Consider the following 20,455-nt stretch of genomic DNA (forward strand, 5'->3'; position numbering starts at 1 on the left):
TTCACACCAGACAGGAGGCGGTAAAAGTCTGCCTTATGCTTTGCTGAGAGACGGGTCTAAATGGAAAATTCAGACTTCAGCACCTCACGTCCCAGCTGGTTTGGAGATCCCATGTCCTTAACTGCCACCTAAGCCCCTTTTCCAGCTCAGTAGAGTCTCAGACATAGGGAATCAGATACTTAAAAGCCCAAGTTCCCCCTCCTGCCCTCTCCCAGCTCTTCATGGCCGAGGCTGAACTTTGGGTACTGGCAAGTTCTGCAAAAAACACTTGTGGCTTCCCCTCTTCTTCCCCCAAAATGAAACTCACATTTTTTAGCATTGTGAAAACACTTCCTTAACCACTTTATTGTTCTCCTCATTGTGCACAGCAGCACAGCTGCTCCCACTTAATTCCAGCCCAAAAGCAGCAGCAGCATCCCAAAACTGCCATGCTGGCAAGGCAGGCCATAAGGGGCTCTGCAGCCCAGCTGGCACCTGGAGTCAGGCTGCACCAAGCTGCACGCAGGGCCAAACACCGTCCCTGGCTCCAAAATCTGCTCTTCAGTGATCCCTGCAGCCATCTCCATGTGTTGGGAGCAAGTGAACACCCTCTCGCAGTCTCTGCAGCAGCTGCTTCAGCCCAGCTGCATCCAGCCCCTCGACGAAGGAGCCGGAATCCCAGTACCCAGGAGGATGCATTTAGAGGTCAGAGGCTGCCCCTTCTGCAAACAAAGCTGGGAAGGGTTTAGATCCCGGTTTGCTCTTTCCTCCACCAGCTCCCTGTGCATCTCCCACAGCTCTGTGCTGGGATACCAGAGGAGTCAGCTACAGCTCCTCAACCAACACCTTCTTTCTGTTTAACCATCTCCCCACACTCTGCTACAACCCCACTGGGACAAGGCAGGGCTGCGAGAGGCACCATGTGCAAACACGCACATGTAGATATTGCCCAGATACCAGCTGCAGGAAGCAGGAAGCTCATGCCATAAATACTCCTCTTTATTCTCCCCAGCTTTCTTTTCCAGCAGGAGCAGGACTTCCCCAGCTGAGATTTGGAGTGCAGCAAGATGTAGCTCAGCACTGGCCCTACAGTAAGCAGAGATATTGAGGTGGCTTAACCAAATCACAGAACCCTAGAAAGGTTTGGGTTGGAAGGGACCTTAAAGATCATCTCATTCCAACCCCCCACCATGGGTAGGGACACCTTCCACTAGACCAGTTTACTCAAAGCTCCTGTGACTATGACTCCATCCAACCTGGTCCTGAACACATCAGGAATGGGGCATCCACAGCTTCTCTGGGCAACTTGTTCCAGTGCCTCACCACCCTCACAGTAAAGAACTTCTTCCTAATATCTAATCTAACCCTGCTCTCTTTCCATTTGAAGCCATTACCCCTTGTCCCATCACTACAGGCCCTTGTAAAAACCCTCTCCAGCTCTCTTGCAGGCTTTCTTTAGGTACTGGAAGGTGCTCTTAAGGTCTCCCCAGAGCCTTCTCTTCTCCAGACTGAACAACTCCAAGTCTATCAGCCTGTCTTCACAGCAGAGGTGTTCCAGGTGGGCCTGACACTGTACCTGGCATGCATGTTGTGGGGGAGCAAAGAATATAATTTATGTAGTGCAAAACCTGTTAGCACTGATTGCAGGGTAAAAAAACATGATTGCAAGCTTGACTCTAATTCAGTGCTGCAAAGTATGTTTAAATCTGGAAAAATTCATTCCCATGCCTATGTTTTTCATTCCTACATATTTTTCCCACTGGAATACCCAACCCTCTCAGAAAAAGAGGATGTGTCCTTCTGCGTTTTGCAACATTTCCATTTCCAAAACACTATTCTTCCTGCCAGAGAGGATATTTGGTATGGTCTGATCCAACCTGCCTCTCTTAATACTTACAAATTTATTAGTCCCTGAGAAGCACCAAAAACAACAGGATCCTGTGCTTAGTTCTTCTTTCATTCCTAACTGCACAAACCAATTATCTCACAGAAACGATCACTAATGTATGAAGATGTAAGTGCAAAAGAATTTATTATTCTCTGTGCACAGTATTACTCTCACACTTCCAGGGATAATCCAGCCCCCTCCTTCCTCATGTACCGTCACGACCATCCTCTCCTTAGGGCTTTTACTGAAAAGTTTTAAAACTCAAAATGGAATTCAGAAATGTTTCTCAGATACTGTCACACAGAGGCAGTGCAGAAACTAGAAAAACTGATTTTGGCCAATTTAAGAATGCAAACTCGACAATTGTGCTTATCCAAGAAAAGCTCTTTTTTGTGCTTGGTGAGGCTTATGGCTTGATGAACAACACAACTTGCACCTATTACTTTCTTAATTCCTTTTACACTATTTATATTATTCATTTAACTAGGACACACTGCTTTATAGCTGGACTCAGGATTAAAAAGCAAAGTAATAAAAGCTAAATGCTCAATCCAAAAGCTACCCTGGAAGGACATCAATTTAAGGCCTTTGGAGTTTAGCTGCAGACACAGATTTGGGGATGTGACTTCTGCCACAGGATGATGAGATCAAACTGCTTGGGTGGGAACAGTAAACAATTGACAATCCACTCCCTTCTGCTTCTGCTTAGTGATCGAAGAATACAAGATCACCATTGCCACAGACCACCGCATGAATTCATCTTTGAAATAGTACACCCTTCATGCCCAAAATTAAATCAACATTGTCTCCTTTTTGTCTTGGGTTCATAGGGTGACATCCATTCTCTCAAGATGAAGGAATAATGGATAATTTAAACTGTGGCTGCTAATACAAGGGTTTAGGAAGTCAGCAGCCCAAAGGAGGAGTGCTACCCAACATCAAAAATAGAGCAAAAATGGGAGATACTCTTACAAACACCTAGGTATCTACCCCCTCCTGCAGTGACTCTGATGCTCTGCAAGAGGAGCACAGGGAGGGGAGCTCGCTGGCTCAGTATGGGAATTGCTGCAGGGGTCCTTGGGGTGATTCCTACACTTCAGCCCCGACCTGGAGGGCTTCTCTGTCAAGAAGAACTGAAGATGGCCATGAGTGTGGTCCCCTGCAAGGGCAGGGAGAAGCAGCACACTAGCCCTCTGCAGCCCAAGGTATCTGACAGCACAGGACCCGGGAAGCCACGGGGAGATGGACCCCCACGTCCTGCTGCAGATCAGAGTGGTGGGAATCAGCGCCTCGGCTGGGCAAAACTGCCAGGAATTGGGAAAGGGGAATTCGCTGAGCACCAGGCACTGAGCATGAAGAGGGGTGTACAGGAGGCGAGATGTGGAAGCTGAGCCAGCCCTTCTGCCAGGAATTGCCTCAAGAAAGAGGAGTAATAACAACTCCCTTTTTTTAACGGGAGCAAACCTGTTTCATCAGCAACACTGAGTGGCAGAAGCCACGCATCTAGATGTACATACAGTGGTGACTGCTCTCAGGTACCTTCTTTTAAGGCTTTGAAGCAAAATATTTTTAGATTTGAGGGTCTGACTGATGACAGCAGTCATACTGCTGGAGAAGTTAATTGAGAGCCATAACAACCATCCAACCTGTACAGCTAAAACAGAACTGCTGGAGCAGCTGGTAGGCTCTGGGAGAGCACTGGTAGCATGAGCACCAGCTCCAGCTCCTGTTTTTCTTGGGCAAAACATCATATTTCCTTTTTCTATATGCAAATGAGAGCTGTCACAAAACTGTAAGCCTTAGAAACCCACACCAATCGCTTATAATGAATCAAGCTTTTATATCTGCTTCTTAACTTTGCAATAAAGAGCTTTTTTTCCCCCCCTTCAGAAATATCAGCTGCCACATTTTTGCAAGAATTCTAAACCCACATTAAAGCCTCCCCCCACCAGGCAAAAAGTTTTGATAACAAGCATGCTCGCATGGCTCAGATGAGCCACTCCCTTTAAATTTTTAATTAAAAGGAAGAGATTGAAGAAAAGTGATGGCTCAGGGGAATGAAACAGGGACCTGGCTACAGTCCAAGACATGAGTCACAAGTTCAAATCTCCATCTTCTCCCTTGATCCAATGGCTCTTTTGCATACCAACAGAAAACAGATATGTGGGTTTGTTTCCAATTTATAGAAGGAGCTGTCTCAGTTTAGAGCCATACACTGTCAGCTTGGTCGAGGATCCAAAGTTATTTTAACTCATTCTACCCAGTGATTCTGTTTTTAAGCTGAGCAGGTTCCTTTTAAACACATGCAAGGGTTAAGACTAGTATTGGCAACAGTTGTGGGTGGGCTTTGATTGACTTTGCCCAACAGCAGTGTCCTCTCACAGAGGACATGTGCCTCAGCTCCAAACCTATTTGTGATGTACCACCGAGGTTCACAAGTATGGAAGGGGCCAGCAGTCACCTGCTTTAGTAGGTTATAAGGCCACGAGCTACAGCACCCTCTCGGTATGTCCTGTTCACCCCTTCCCACTTCCCCCACACCCCACATGGCAACTGGGGACTCACCAGGGCGAAGATTCAAGGCGACCTTCTGAGGCATAATCTGCGTGACATCCAGGTGGGTCTGGCCAGAGCCCTTGCTGCTCAGAGGGATGTTCTTCACCACGCTGATGCTGCTGCTGGGGTTTTCGATGGCTCCGGCACAACCGTTCGCAATCAGGTTCTGCAGGAAGTCGCACCGGGATGTGATGGACTTTGTGCTGCCAAACTCCTGGGGGGGTGAAGAATGGACAAAAGGGAAGTGGAGGTGACTACATCAATCCCCACAGCAGGGGCTTTGTTTTGACATGCTGGTATCTAGCAAATAGGAGATGACAAAGAGAAGCTGGTGTCCTTTGTGGTGACTGTACTTGGAAGGAGCCTGGAGCCTTTCAAAGGGAGCTACCAAAAAAGGAAACTCTGCAAGGATTTGAACATTGAATTTGCTCGCAGAGCATCACAACAGAAAGCTAAGCCTGGGTGGGTTTTCAACCCAGCCACGGCAACAGCACTTGCTCCCAGCCTTGGTTTGGGCAACGTGAGAGCAAGGCAAAATGTTTGGTTTGCTGCATGGACAGCCCATTGCCATCTCTATTATTTTATGCACATGCATCGCCTCAAAGGAACTTGGCAAAAGACAGAAGAGAGGACAAGGAAGTGACACCGAGGGAAGACGGACAAACCCACCAACCAAATCAGAATGTGAAGCTGGAGACTGAGGCTGGGTGGCTCCAGGGACCTGTATCCTCTTCCCCAGGAGAGACACCGCACATCCCCATGTGAGCACCACATGTACTCCCTCCCTCACACCACCCCACTGCAGGCCTTGGCACGACACTATCACTTGGGAAACAAAAATGACAGCAAGCAGTCCCTGAGGTGGAGCACTGATGGAGCATTTTGATGTGGGCAGGCTGTCCTGGGCAGCTTTGCTGGAGAATAAGAAAGGTGGGAGAGACTTCATGGGAGCTGGTTAAAACACAGTCTGTGCCCGCCACAGGCAGTGAGGCACAGGCAGCAAGGTGTAGGCAGTGGCTCACTCCCAAAGGACAGGCTGCCAGAGCCGGGAGTCTCCCAGCACCCGTCCCAGAGCTCCAGCCCTTGCTGCGAGCCTCGTGCGCGGTGCACAATGCAGCCTTGTGCAGGGCAGCACTCGGGAACAGCCAGCCACACAATGCAGCCTTTTGCAAAGAGCCCATTTGTTAGAATGCCCTTTTTTTTTTTCTCCTCTCCCCAAAAGTGCCAAAGGGAACAAGTCACATGCCTAAAACTTACTGGATTTTAAACGGTCGATTCCTACTTATTTCTGCACTACAACAATAGAGACAACCCTCTTCCGCTCCAGGGCTGAGGGACTAAAATGACATGAAAGAATGCAGAGAAGATGCTCACAGCCATGCCAGCCCCTCCTTCAGCTGTGCAGCCAAAACCAGCATGGGGCTGAATAAACCTCACTTGTTGCTGAAGCTCCAGCATGGCAGAGGACAGAAGACATATCAAGGAGGGAGAGGTTTTTGACAGATCCTGGGGTAATCTCCATGAGTCCCTCAAGGACAGCCTCAGATAGGGACAGGGCCCTGGGACACAGAGACTTCCTACTGCATTTTTCTCACTACAAGGTCCCAACGCTATTTGAAAAATGTGAGATTTGCATTCCAGCATCCAGCAGCGGGGTCCAGCCAAGAAACCGACGACGGCACATCAGATGGATACGAACACAAATTTCTTGGAACACGTCGTGTAAACAGATGAACTTCCAAAAAGGAGGACTGGGACTATTTAAGTCATCTCCAGCGTTACAGAAGAAAAATCAGAATCCCTCACAAAACTGAAAACAACGCCCATCCTTTCAGAGCAGCACGTTTCAGGTAGCCTTGGAGAAAAGTTTCTCTTGGATGTGGTTTGACCTCAAGTCAGGGAAAAGCTGGCGGGGTCTAGGTGCTCTCCTGGGCATGTCCACCCAACAATAGGGCACCTGTGGGGAGATGCTCTCTGGCTCTCCCAGTACCTGGACCCCAGCTCCAGGTGAGCACCTCTGCCAGCCGATTTCTGCTGCCACCCATTAGAAAGAACACTCTAACTGTGCAAAAAGCAACACAAACAAAAAACACCCAGCCTCAGGGGTACAAACACCTGTGGGGATGGGGGTGCAGCTCAGCACTCAGGAGGGCAGGACTGACTCCTACTTCTGCCTGATTTCTTACCCAGGAAGAGTAACTCTGAGCAGGGAAGTGACAGTGGCCTTGGGAAAGCCCCAGCAATCGCCACAGCACCCGCAAACACCCTCATGTGCACCCATGGGTCAAAACCCAAAGCCAGAACTGGGGCTACCAGGTACTGTCCAACTCAAGTGCAAAGTTTTCGTGACAGAGATCAAGGCTCATGGAGGTTCAACGAAAGGCAAAAAAGGATGAGCAGATCTGGGGAGTAAAGGGCATTGCACAGGTCCAACTAGCTCATGAACAATCATCCTGAAAGGCAGCCCCACACCAGCTGGTTCAAACCCCAAGCAGAGGACCCCTTGCAGTTAATTAAGCAATTCAAATACCTGCCAACCATCTGCCTGCATGCCTGCTTTGGCAAGAAACCCAAGAGATGCCCCACACAAGCAGAATCCACCCCAAATATTGCTTCATGCCACAGAGAAGCACTGGCTTGGGAAGGTCCCACCGAGTCCTCATCAGTAACTCCGGCTGTCCCTAGCCCAGTGGGCACGTCGCAGTCCAGCCTCTGTGCTAACAAGCTCACAAAAGCCAATGCTCACAAGCAGAAAGAGTGAATGGAGACAACAGCATGACAATTACATGCTCATCAGTTTGACAGTTTTAAGACAAATTGCTTGGTTCATGCTATAAAAATGGAGAATAGCACTGACTATCTAATATCTAACTCCTGACTGGGCATGTCCCTGACATTTTTTGCTTTAATCAATCCAGCTCTGCATTAATTCAGTCTGAAATATGCCTGCTTTCTCGGATACGTTCCCTCTAGGAACATCACTGAGTTTCCTTCCTCATTCTCCAAGCGCACATTCCTGAGATGGGAGAGCGTGGGGTAAAAGCACCTGCTTGAAAATAGAGGGTGCCATTGGGGAAATTTCTGTTCAATTAATCAAAAAGGACATTTTGGCTTAATTAAGATTCCAGCAAGGATGGAAAGGCTGCAGCAGTCTCCTTCACCCCAAGAGTCATTTTCCCTCTGAGCTCTGTTTCAAGGCATGCTCAGGTGATGGTTAAGGCCAAAATTCACATCTCCTCGTCTAAGCACCACTGAAATCAACACCTTTAAGTCCTGCCTTTCAAGGTATTCTTCCAACAGCCAACAGAATTGATGTCTGCTTCCAAACTTCCAACAGCCCAAAGACTTGTTGTTAGCTCAGCAGCTCCTGGGGGCTCTAGGGCTGCTGCATACCAGGAGCTGCTATCATCAGCTCATCCATCACCACCCTTTTGGAAATGCTGAACACAAGCAGAAGTGAAAAGAAGTCAAATCAAGCCAGGTTAGAAGGTGGCATTCATAAAGTGACAGCATCGTGACTACTCTGTAAGCATCTACCTACACACATGCTCTTACCCTCACAATTCAAGACATACAAATTCAAGGAACCTTATCCTTCCTGTAAAACTATCGGGATAGGTCTCCTTGCATCCACAGGATTGCCTTCATGCACTCCTAACCCACAGTTGCAGTCTATGACTTGCTGCTCCTCTGTGCTTACATGGAGGCTGGATCCAAGAGTGCAAAGGGTGATGGAGGAGGATGAAACACTGGGGGAGCCTGCATGAAGTGTGACTGTCTCTGGGAAACAGCACAGCTTTCCTGCTCAAATTGCTCCTCTCCCACAAACAGACAGGATGGTACTGCCAAGTAATGTTATTCCCCAAAGGAAACACAAGAAGGTATATAGAGAGATGACGATAAATAATATATATAATTAAACATTGTGTGTGTGTATATATATATACATACTACATTTGACAGACATCTCTACACTTCCTGTACACATAATACATACACACGTAATACACATAATTATATATAGAATTATACTATATGTACTGATAGACTTCTACTATGTATGCTTCCTGACAACATTATTAATTGTTGCCTACCAAGTTGACAAAAGCTGGCCCAATTTGCTCCTAAACCTGCTAAGTGAAAGCAAAGGGAGCACAAAATACACACAAATCAGGCTTATTGACGTTCTACCACAACATGACTACCACCTGTGGAATCCACTCCAATATCTTACCCCAATATTTAAACAGTAGCAGAGCTATAGAATTTGACTGGCATATACTCTCCCAGGCAACACAGACAGCAAATGACAGCTAATGGAAAAAGCTGAGGAAAACAGATTACGAGCTATTTAACAAATTTAACAAATTTAATAACCTGACTAGGCTGCAACAGAGGGAAGGGGAATAAGGTGGTGAAATGACTATGAAAAGAAAGAGGATATTAGAGAGTTTATAATATTACTTTAAAACTTTTGAAGTCGAAAAACTCTAGGTGTCTTTCAAAATCCCATTACCTCACCTCATGATCTCAGCTAAAGAGAAATAATTAGGGTTTCGAACATCACATTCTAAAAGAAATAAAAATACAGAATTAGAAAAGAACTTGCTAAGTTTTAGCATGCAGCATGTAATGGGGACAGCAGCTTTTAAACATGTAGCTCTTGGCATGAAACACCTTGAACTGTGCTTTTAAATAGCTGCTGCAGGCTAAAGGTCAGGAATTATTACAGCACTTCCCCGTAAACACCCATCTTCCTTCTTGGCCTCTCCATTCCAGTTTGGAACATTTTTTTTTGGTAACTATTCTGTTTGCAAGATAAGAGTCAGGCTGCCAGTCCCATGGGCTGCTGCACAATTAGTGGTCACAGCGACCACCAGACAAACATTTCCACTGCAGTATTTTGCAAAAAATTGTCTTTTGAGGCCAAGAAGTAAAAGAAAAACAAAAAAAAACAACAAAAAAGCACAAGCTATTGGGTACCCATAGCTTAATAGCCAGCGTTCCTGGATCCAATCTCACCACCACAGATTAGCTGGCTCGAAGAGGAGCTCTTACAGCTGTTTACAAGATGTTTCAGAAGAGAGATCTATTGCTTTACCCTTTCCCTTCTGCACACCATTTGCCTTTCTGGAAAAAACAACCCATGAAGGCTATTACGCTGTCCGGTAGCGTGGTGTTTGTAACGTTACAAGTTCTTCCCTGGAAAGCTGCAACTGTGCTTACAAGTAAGTGAAAAATGCAGTAAAATAGACCTGGAGAGCCAGTGCATGGGGTACATCCCAAGACCCAGCCAAACCATGGGGACTGGGAGCCACTTCTGCTCCATCCCCAAACCCACCCTCTGCCCTGAGGAGCTGCAGCTGCCCCAGACAGGCCTGGTAGGAGGAGGGATGGAAGCAGCAGAGGGGCACATGGACAGTGCCTGCATCCTCAGCTCAGCATCACTCAGCATCAGCTGGAAGGTGAAGCGAGTGCTCAAAATGGGACCAGGACGGCCACACTACAGGAGTAAGGGTCAGCAGGGAACAGAACAGCAGCATTCCTGGCCATGCCCACTGAGAGGTTCAAAATTATCCACTGCTCTGCAGTTTCTCAAAGCCCAAACCCAGTTCCTGGCACAGCAGCTGTGCCTGCAAGTAGGCAGGATTTTTCCATGCATCTTTAAGCACCCATCCTTCTCTCTTAAACACTTAGGACAGGCAATAAGCAGACAACTGCTATCTATGCATCAGATATTACCAGGTCTTTCATGCACCTTGTTCTCTAGAAATCGTAAGTCTACATGATAAGACGTATATTGGATTATATCTATCTATCTATCTATATCTAAACTCATGAGCATCTCCTAGGGAGCAGGGAAAGATACGTGCAATTTCTCACAAAAAAGGAAGTGCAATTAAATTACAGGTGAGCAGTTTCAGCATCACCACAAGGATGTATTTTCACTCTGAAGTGCTCAGTTGAGCTGTGCAACTCATCGCCACAGCATGGCATGGATGCCAGAAGCACGGGTCGCCCCCCCAGAACAACACAATAAATTCAGAAAAGAGAATTATCTTTGTTACAGACAAAGAGCCCATGCCACGCCAAGCCACACGACAAAGGACACGTAGCAAGACACCAGCCAGGGGCTTGGGGCTTTTTAGGGAGAGAGCTTTTGAACAAGCCTCCCTCCAAGACAGAGCCCATGCAGGGATCCAGCATCCACCAAAAACAAGAAGGTAATTGAAGGGACAGAAGGACTGAAGGAACAGTGCTGCTCTGTTGAAGATGTGTGGGGGGCAGGGGGGTCAAAGACTTACTTCCTATGATGTCAAAAAACTGAGGAGTTGCATACACCCAAAATACGCTCTGCATGGAGCACCCACTGCCCTCACTCACCCCTTCCAGCATGGAACCGACACAGGAACAGGAAGGGGAGAAAAGCTCTCCCTTTCAGCATTACAAAAAGCATGCAAGACGAACGAGGTCTGCCCACATACCTCCTTGGAGCACCAGGCACACTTGGGATGGATGAGGAGACACTCTTCGCAGGATGTGGCACTTCCACTGGTGCATAGATTGAGACCTTCAACAAGAGAGAACAAGACAGCAGGGTGGGCTGAGAGGTTACTCTACTCCAGAACGGTGTTCAGGGGGGTCCTGAGACATCTTAATGCTAAACATACTGTAAGTTTAAACAAGAGCAAAGAATCTCCCAAGAGCTAAAATAGGCAGAAGAAACTGTAAATCTCACTCCACCTGCAAGGAGGTCTTGTTTTCTTTTCCTTCCCCAAGATAAGCAAAAAGGACAGAAATTTGTTTTGAGGTGCTGAGAACCTCTGAACCTGGTGACTTTTCTTCCCTCTTTTCAATGGTTTCTGGTTAATCAAAGAGTTCAGCTATTCATCTTCCTAATTAAATACTTACTGCAGACAGAAGGCAATAGCTGTTTGACCAGCCTAAAACAAAGAGCTGGGCTGTCTGAAACCCCCTGAGATGCTGACTTTAAGGTCACATGTTTAGGCACATCTTCTGAACTTTTCCAGCTGAATATTTTTAAATTTTCATACTAAAGCAGTCTTGGAAGATGCTCATCTCCCTCTTCCACACAGGTGATTTCCACAGTGGACTCATGTTACAGTAAATTACTTCTATTTTATTGCAAGGGTCATTTCCACAGGATATCCAGGTTAAGCCTGTCAGTGTGTTTGCACTGGGACATGTCCAAGGTTGGCAGGGGTGGAAGACACTAAGGGCTCTCTCTGCCCATGAGGCCACCAGGACCATCAATCAGGGCACCAGTGATGCCCTTTCTCCTGTACTGCTGGTGTCTGGGAGCACAAGGTGTACCAAGTGAGTTTCACTTGCAAAATCCACAATTTGGGCTTTGGTCTTCAAAAATAAAGTAGAACCACACAAGTTAAACTGAAGCAGACATCAATGGTGTGGGCTTTGAATGCAGTAGCTTGTTTAAGCATGCCTGTGGCTATGAATGTGCCCTTCGATACCACCGATGCCCCAGCTCCCCCGGGTGCAGCTATTAACTTCCACTGTCAATAACTGATTAAAGAATTTGTCAGCCCAGGATTCGGCACAGAGGCTGCACACTCCAAATGAAATGCCTCAGGCTTGAACTCCCAGTCTGCTATTTTTTCCAACCCAAATGTCAATAAAAGCATTGTCAGGCCTCTGCTTCCAGCCAGTTGCATCTGCAAATACCAGTGCACCACACTGCTACTGGGTATAATCTATGCAGGTTCCACAGACTTGCCGATTGCTGCTGAAGAGCCATGCAGAGTTTTCTCCTGTCCCAAGAACTTTCTGCCACAAGAGCCTTGGAAGAAGGATTTTTGCTGTATCCCATGTGAACATTGCACCAAAAAATGAAACGCACTGGCCGCCTGGGCCACTCCCATACAGGGCCAGGCTGTGAGCGCAGGAAGCAGTGAATCAAACTGGACAGCTGGAGGAAAAGCTAGCATGCCCTGGGTTAAAAACAAAAAGAGGATAAGTAGATCCTGTCAGTCATACTCAGTCATCACCGAGGTGTGACCGTGTTGGAGCCCTGCACTGACGGGCCTCTGCTGCTCACAAGGTGGTTAATTCTAACCCAGGAGTGCCAAGCCCTGGACTTTCTCTATGGCTCTCATTCAGACAGGCTCCTTGGGCTCATTCATACCAAACAAGAGCCTTCTTAAGGGTGTTGGGTTTTTTTCTGGCTGTTACCACATACCCAGGCGTTTCATTCCTTGTTCGTGTTCAGAAGTTATATTCCAGCTCCTGGACATTGCAAGAGCTCAAAAGAGGAATAGGTAATATAAAGTAAAATGTAACTTGTTCAACTGAGTTATAATTTAGACAGCCATTAACACTTGCATTTCCAAACCCCACAACATAGTCCAAAGCCTCTCCTCAAGAGCTGCTGCTTTGCCAGTGGTACATGGGGTAACATAGCAAAATTAATGTGCTTTATATAGCAAACACTTGCATTTGTACTCTGGCTACCCTGCCCTGGCTCTCCCACAGCTCCACTCGCCCATCTGCATGGAAATAGGATAATATTTATCTCCATTTCTGACTGCTGGATTTTTGAGAGTTTACTTAGTAACAGCTGAATGAAAACCAGGTCCTCCTCCTTCCACCGGGTGCCATGACCAAAGCAGCCCACGCTCCTGTGGCCAAGCCATGGGGTGACATTCCTCCCAGTGGCAGCTTTTGAAGTTTCAAGTATGCTTTTCTTTCCACTTTGCAGCAGCACTAAACCATTTCCAGCATTGTTGTGAAAACAAGAGCTTTGTGAAGCCCTCCAATTTTAGACTGAAACCTGAGCTTTTTGAGCTGGAGTAGAAACACGCAGGATTTTCCAGATGCAAGTCTTTGCTGTGCTTGATTCAGCACAGTCTTTCCTGAATCGGGCAAAGGAAAGGTCTGATGATGCTCATGCTAGTCCAGATCCTTGCAGATGCTGGGGCAAGTCACTCAGTAAGACTGGAAGAAACTCAGTCTGCTCCTTGACTATGATACATTTAAATAAAAGACTCCTGAAAATCAAGTAAACTTCTTATAACGGGGAAAATTCCATCCAGGATTTAGCTGGGATTACTCTGGAGGAAAATAATCCACCCCCCTGGATCACTGAGCTGCATAGCCCACATACAGTCCTTTACACTGATGCCACTGAGTACTAAGCCCTGCACCCTGTTTATTTTGCAGAGCAGTGTCCAGCAGGCACTGGAACATCTCCAAACGACATCCTTCCCTTGGGTTGAGCTGCGAGAGAGTCCAAAAAAGCAGAGGAAGACAAGTGTATCTCACTAGACAGCAGAGATTTTAATACATCAAACCAGAGATGTAGAGCGAGATAGGAACTCTCACGAAAGGTACTCAACAAATTTACTCATAACGATGCTCCAGGCAATCAAACATCATCTTAAACCTGTTCTGCAAGAAATCCTAGTTTGGGCAACTCCTCAGAGATGAATGTACTGGCCTGCTTGGGAAAGGAAAAAAAAAAAAGTGATGCACATTATTAGAGATCTGTGAAAAAAAAGAGCATTTTATTTATGCTTCCAATGAGCATTCTAACAGACTCGTCACCGAGATACTCTGCTGCAATACTGAACCATCAATTTCACGGATCAGACACACAAAATAAATAAATAAATAAAGCAAAGAAAACCTCTTCTGAGCTTTTGCGGTCCAGCACCACAGCACTCTGGAAGATGTGCCTCTTCTTAAGATGACTCATTAAAACATTAAGCAAGGAGAGTATGTACCAGACTGGTGGACTCTGGGCATTTTGTGGGCTTCCTTCATACAAAAAAGTTTCCCCAAGTGCTCAGAGAGGAGCAAAACCCCATTTTCAGTACTACTGGAGAGGAGTCACCAACTGCACTGCGACTTGTGTGTGTGTGTGTGTGTGTGTGTGTGTGTGTGTGTGTGTAAGCCGCCAGAGCATCCCCACGGGAGATGAGGAACACTCTTTGGGTGCCACGCAGACTTGGGAGGACGACACAAGGTGCGAGTGAGGGAAGGTACGAGGTGCGAGCGTGGAGATCGGTCACCGGCAGGGCGAAAGTTTCTGTGTGGCTTTCTGCTGCCGCTCCTCATCCCATCGATTAACACACAACGCTCAGACAAACATCCCGGGGCACCGCTTGTCCCTGAACAGAAGTGGCTACAGTTGCTTCCATTAAGAATATATAGCGAGCGATGTGTACATATAGCTGTTCTGCGGTTTTTAAGGCGAAGGTGTAACACCTCGCGGATGCAGTCCGTGCCCCGCTGCGCTGCCGGAGCGCGGGTCCCCACCGCTCGCAACCGGGATCACAGCGGGAAGGGGGCAAGGGTGCAGCCCCGTGCCGGGGGCCGGCGGGGATGAGCGGGAGCCGCAGCAGGGATGAGCAGAGAGACCCGGCCCCGGGCAGGGGGGCAGCGCGGACCCGCGTCCCCCGGCAGCGCGGAGCGGGCGCCCGGCAAAGCGGGGCGGCGGGGGGGCAGGCAGGCAGGAACGGGGGCAAGAGGAGAAGAGGACACAAACGGTAACGGAGAGCACCGAGGCGGGTCTGGGGGACAACCCGCCTTCCGGAGCGGCGTTCGCGGGGCCCGGGGCGGCGGGAGCGGAGCGGCCCTTACCTCTGCAGGGCTGCAGCGGGGCGGCCAGGAGGAGGAGGCGGAGGGGGAGGGGGGGGGGGGGGCGGGGGGGCGGCGGCGGGGGCCGGCAACCCCCCTCGGCGGGGCATGGTGCGGCGGCCGGGGCGGCCGGGCAGCCCTTCCCGGCCGGGCCCTCCCCGCCGCCTTTTGTGCGGCCGCGGCGGCGGCGGCGGCGGGAGGAGGAGGCGGGGGCGGCGCCGCGGAGCTGCCCGGGGGCGGCGGGACGGGACGGGATGGGGAGGGTGTGCGTGTCCGCGTCCGTGTCCGTGTGTCCGTGCGCCTGTGCGTGTGTCTGCCCCGCTCCCGAGGGCGCGCTGCCGGCTCCCCGCCCCGCGTAGGGAGGCGTAGCCCAGTCCGTGCGGACGCGGAGCGGGACCCGCGGGCACGGCCGGGCCCAGTCACACGGGTGGGTTTGTGTGCGCAGGGGCACACACACGATCACACGGGCACGGACAGGCTGCATCTGCACGCACGCCCGCGTTCATACACAGCGCTCGCATGCGGACGTGAGTGTCCGCATGTGAATGCCCGCATCACACGAGTACATGCGTGCGCAGAGCATCCCCGCACCCGCACACACGCACCTGCATGTGTGCACACGCGTGCACGCACCCGCACACACATACGTGTGCACACACACGCGTATATCCTTCACGGACACACTAACAGATCCACAGGCAGCCGGGCAGGTACCTACAGTCAGACAGGCACGGTGCTCAGACACACGCACAGACACACACACCCATGTACCCACAGGCACACGAAGAATGCGCGCCCTCCTCTCCCGCTCGCAGCAGGGCTTGCGCTCATTCCCCACGGGTCAGTGCCTGCTCTTACGTGGCGTTTTCCTGCTTCAGGGATTTTCTCTGTGCAAACAGACTGTGTCCATCTGCTGAAAGGCTCTCTGAGCCAGGGCACCGAGGCAGCGCTGCACTGCCTGACGGCTTTTTGGCACTATTCGTGCACCCACCGCTTGGGCCATCAACACTTCAGATCTAGAGGAAACATACGATTTATTATTGTGTTTGGGTTGCTGGAGGGCTTTCTGTTTTCTTCTGTTTTTAAAATAAATCATAAATCAACCACAGAGCTGATCATTGATTTTAAAAGCAATTTGTAGTAATAGGTAACTTACCTATGACCTGCAGCCCTTCATACCACTTTAGCATAATGTCTAATAGATCTCACCATCAGATTTTGCTTAAAACACATATGCTGTGTTGCTGTTCTCAGACAGAAGTGATTAACTGTTAATGCCACCTGCCAAAATTTCCATTGATGTGCACTGATTTCCAGTGCTGCTTTCACAAACCTCACTGATTTCTTTAGCCTCTCCGAAGCACTGGGAGAATGCAGGTTTGCAGTTAAAGTGACTATTTGTTGTTTTAGGAAATACACACTTACAAAAGTTGTAGCATTTTAACTGTCCCAGTGCTGGTAAATCAGAGTAACTCCTGTTGGGCTGTCGGAGCATCGCAACCATACTGCTTGCAAACAGTGCAAAAATATCACTAAATACCTCACTGCCATGGTAGGAATGTCGTGTGTGGGCCAGGCAGTGACCTACAGGCTGCCCTCAAGCTTCGTCTGTGCATGGGGAAAGGGGCAGCATCATCTCTCCCTGCTATCCCAAGAACAAAATAAAATGCATGCCGTCGCCCTTTATTAATAATAAAATTAGTACTGACCATGTTGAGTCTGACCTGGAAATGCAAGACATTTGAAGCAGGTTGTTCCTCTGTGGTATGTTTTTAATATTCCTGTGAAAAGAAAGGAAATTAAATGCATAGCCTGCACTTGCAAGAGATAAAGTACCTGATATGAGCCGTACTGCCCCAAGAAGCCTCATGTAGACCTAGAAGTCCCTTCTCAGATCTTCTGGCCATGCCCAGGTACCCCGAAACATGACTACATCTACTGACATCCATGGATAGGCTCATGTGTGAGAGCTTTAATCACGTTGGTAGTAGGAGCAGGGAGACCCTCATCCCTTGGCCCTGTGTCTGCCATGCTGACCAGGGACTGCTGGGTGGGGGAGCAGATGCACAGGGGCAAGTGGTGAATGAGCAAGAGGGAAAAAGAAAAAGCAGGATCATGGGAGAAACAAACTATTTAGAGGGAAGGAAACCACCTTCTGAGATTCAACTGTGGCATCTCAAGGAGCAGAGAAGAAGGTTTGCGGAAGAAGGCATTGCTTTCAGAAGGAATGTGTTGCAGTGGGACTGGAGCCAGGCGAGGCGAGGCGTAGGAGCTCACCAGTCACTGGTTATATTTAGCTGGGCTCAGTCGAGGTCGAGTGCCTGCTCTTGCTCTCTGCAGGCGCCTGGGGCATTGCTACAAGCCTGCTGTGCCTAGGCTGACCTCATTCCACAGACCCTGTGAAAAACCCCCACGAAAAGGGTGAAGGTCAGGAGCTGGTACTACACATCCTTTGAGCCGTAAGCTGTCGTCAGTGCTCAACATCTGCTATTTGTCAGGTACTCCTATCATTGTATTTTTCAAGCCAAACCCCTATGAAGGTCCCACAGAGTCACAGGACACATAGCTCATCCCATTAGACCACTGTTGACCAACAGACTACAGTTCAGGGAAAGACCCCTGGAGCTGCAGGGAAGGAAGTGCTGTGGCTTCCCCAATGAGAACAGTGTTAATACCCTTCTCCAAAACCAGTGCTGTGCTCTTGCCCCACATGCAGCAGCAAAAGGGGATGTAGTTGCACTAATGACCAAGTGAGCAGCTGTGACACCAAGAGGGGGAATTTGTGATGGCTGAACATGGGGAATGCACCCACCATGGGGTGGGCAGCTGGGCCCCAGAGCAAGCAGGGAGCCTTGTGTCCCTGAGGTTGGCCATGGACCAAGAAATGAGGCAGGAGCAGAGGTAATGTGTGGCCTGGAATGAGCTCTCCAGAGAAAATGTTGATATAAATCCTTCCTTTCTGCTGGTGATAAGGGTGCCAGACCAATGTGTTTTTCTGGGTGTTTTGTTTTTCTGCAGTTAGGGATGGGGAGGCAATAGATGCCCAAAAAGATTGTCTCCATGTACAAAACCAAATAATCCCTTTGTCTTTCTCCTGGGATTCCCTTGTTCTGAATAAGGGACTGAGAAAAAAAAACTAATAGTGCTCATGTCTTAATGACATTGTTATATGATATACTCAGTAGAAGATGAGTTTGAGGCAGCACCAAGATTTTGGGATGAGAACCAAAAGAAGGGTTCTGTCTCCTGGGGATCATGAAAGGATGACCTGCAACAAAGATACCCTTGATCTCCAGGAACAGCTGTCACCACTGCCTATGTCTTTTCTCTCTTGACCATCATGTCTCCTGTCTACAAAATGCCGTTACTGAGCGTCACATAACCCATGAGACTGAGATCCCTCAGGCTCCTTGAAGTATTTAAGTGCCACAGATGCCCTGGGACTTGAGTTTTCAGTATCATTGCACAGTTTTGCTGGAATAGAGAAAGGAAAATCCCGGTCTGGAAAGGCCTGACCTTTGTGCTCGCTTTCTTATCATTTGCATTTTAAAGCTATGGTCAAAGTAGGACATAAACCCAGTGTATCTGACCTGGGCATGCATTTGCAAGTGATGCAATTGTAAGCTGGTTCTTTGGCTCATTTATTATCAGTTAAAACAAATAAAATCCTTTATCGGAGATACTTCAGGTATATTAAAGATAGGTTTTCATTGTCATATCTTCCTTGTGGCAGGAAGGGTGGATAAAAGCATCTGAGTCATGTCTAGATGTCTGCAATGGCACTGAAGAGGTTCTAGATTTTTAATGATGACTCTTTTTTCTGATCCAGTCTGAGCAAAATGCCAGTCCCAGGTCACTGTCCAAGACAACTGCGTGTTTCAGGATGAAGCTCCACCTCTGCCTTAATGTTTCACAAAATATTGCCACCATCCTGCAGTAAGATCCTCTGACTTTCTCCCATTTCTAGACTCTGTGGTATAAGTTAAGGTTTGCTACTTAGCTAGCAGCTTCAACTGGAAGAGATATCTTCCAACTGGATGTAACTCATTATAGCCACATTATTTGGTATAATGTTCTACTACTGTAATATCAACTACCATATTTGCATTAAATTCAGAAACCATAGGATCCCAGGCATGCTCTCTAGTGTGCCAGAAGGACCAGCTAAGACAGCTAAGATTACCCATTTCATGAAGTCACAGTGAAGACAGGGATGGCTGAAGGGAGAATTTGGGTGCAGCCCGGCCTCAGGCACCACTGGCGCACAACAGGTCCTGAACATCCCTCAGTCCTTTGCTCCAGGCAGTTCTCTGTACAATAAAAGATGGTCAAACTGGAACCCAGATGGTGAACAAGCTGGACTGATTTATGGTTTTAATAAAAAGGATTTTGGGGGGAGCTAGAGTCAGGCTAGGGTGTAGAATCAGAGCTATGAAATAAAAGGCAAACTCATTTGAACCTTGGAAATCTCCATCATGTTACAAACAGTTCTTGTATTAGGAAAACACTTTCTTTTCCTTTCCAGGTTCTCACCATGCTGTTTGCTGGGTCTTCCTGGCTGTGCCGTGCTGGGAAGTGGGAGCACAGAAGCACAGGCTGTGGGCACCTGCCCCCCCTCCCCCCCCAATCAGGCCACAGACCTGGCTGATGGGGTTTTCACCACCATGGAAAAAGTTTGTCTCCTGCTTTTTCCAAGGAAACTATAAAAAAAAATACAAATCACACAAAATTCTTGTCAGTAATAGGCAACTACCAGATGCCAAAAATTACAGTCATGAATTCAATCCTATTTTTATTCTCTGGCTAGATGCATCTAGAAAGATGCAGCTGGTGTTGCTTCTGCCTGCTATAAAAATAGGTATAAAAGTATCTATTTTTACCATCTAAGAACCAACCTCAGTTCTCAGATACTCAAGAGGTACTACTCCTGACCTGCTGAAAAGAAGCATTGCAACATTGCTGGGAAGCAGAGAGCAACATCTAAAATACTCTTGCCAAGTTTTGACCCTCTCCCACACAAAAAAAGGCAAAGTTCAGCATAAATTTCTGGACAAGTCTATACCTGAAGCTGCTGGGCTGGAAAATGAGGGAGGTAGATGGGGGAGATTTTCCTCATGCCTCTAAGGCGCAAAAACTTGAGTCTTTCAGACAAAGATGATGAAGCCAGACCAAATATGGCAAGTTTTGGTGTTCCTACAGTCCCCAGAGCAGGCTGGGGGGCACTTGGCTGCCCAAGCAGGAGGGGCTCACTGATGTGCTGAACTGAAATGGGTGATGGATATCTCCAGCCATGAGCCACCCCAAAAAATATGCCCATATCCCCCGGAGTTAAGAACTGTGCCATCAAAGGGACAGGCATGGGGATGCACAAGACTGTGACACAGGAGAGGGTTAAAAATTATTAGCTCCATGGAA

The 20,455-nt window shown here is 48.2% G+C and overlaps 1 protein-coding gene across 1 annotated transcript in view; it reads right to left on the minus strand.

Annotated features, from left to right (window-relative positions):
- The window catches only part of ITGB5 (integrin subunit beta 5), a 59,929-nt gene extending 44,779 nt beyond the window's left edge, over positions 1–15,150 (minus strand). Inside the window, 4 exon segments of the mRNA XM_027637246.1 lie at positions 4,433–4,637; positions 10,909–10,994; positions 15,044–15,096; positions 15,098–15,150. Coding sequence (XP_027493047.1) covers positions 4,433–4,637; positions 10,909–10,994; positions 15,044–15,096; positions 15,098–15,150 — 397 coding nt within the window.
- Between the last annotated feature and the right edge of the window lie 5,305 nt (positions 15,151–20,455).

Source organism: Corapipo altera, unplaced genomic scaffold (assembly GCF_003945725.1).
Source record: "Corapipo altera isolate COAL_440 unplaced genomic scaffold, ASM394572v1 45, whole genome shotgun sequence".
Classification (NCBI taxonomy): domain Eukaryota; kingdom Metazoa; phylum Chordata; class Aves; order Passeriformes; family Pipridae; genus Corapipo; species Corapipo altera.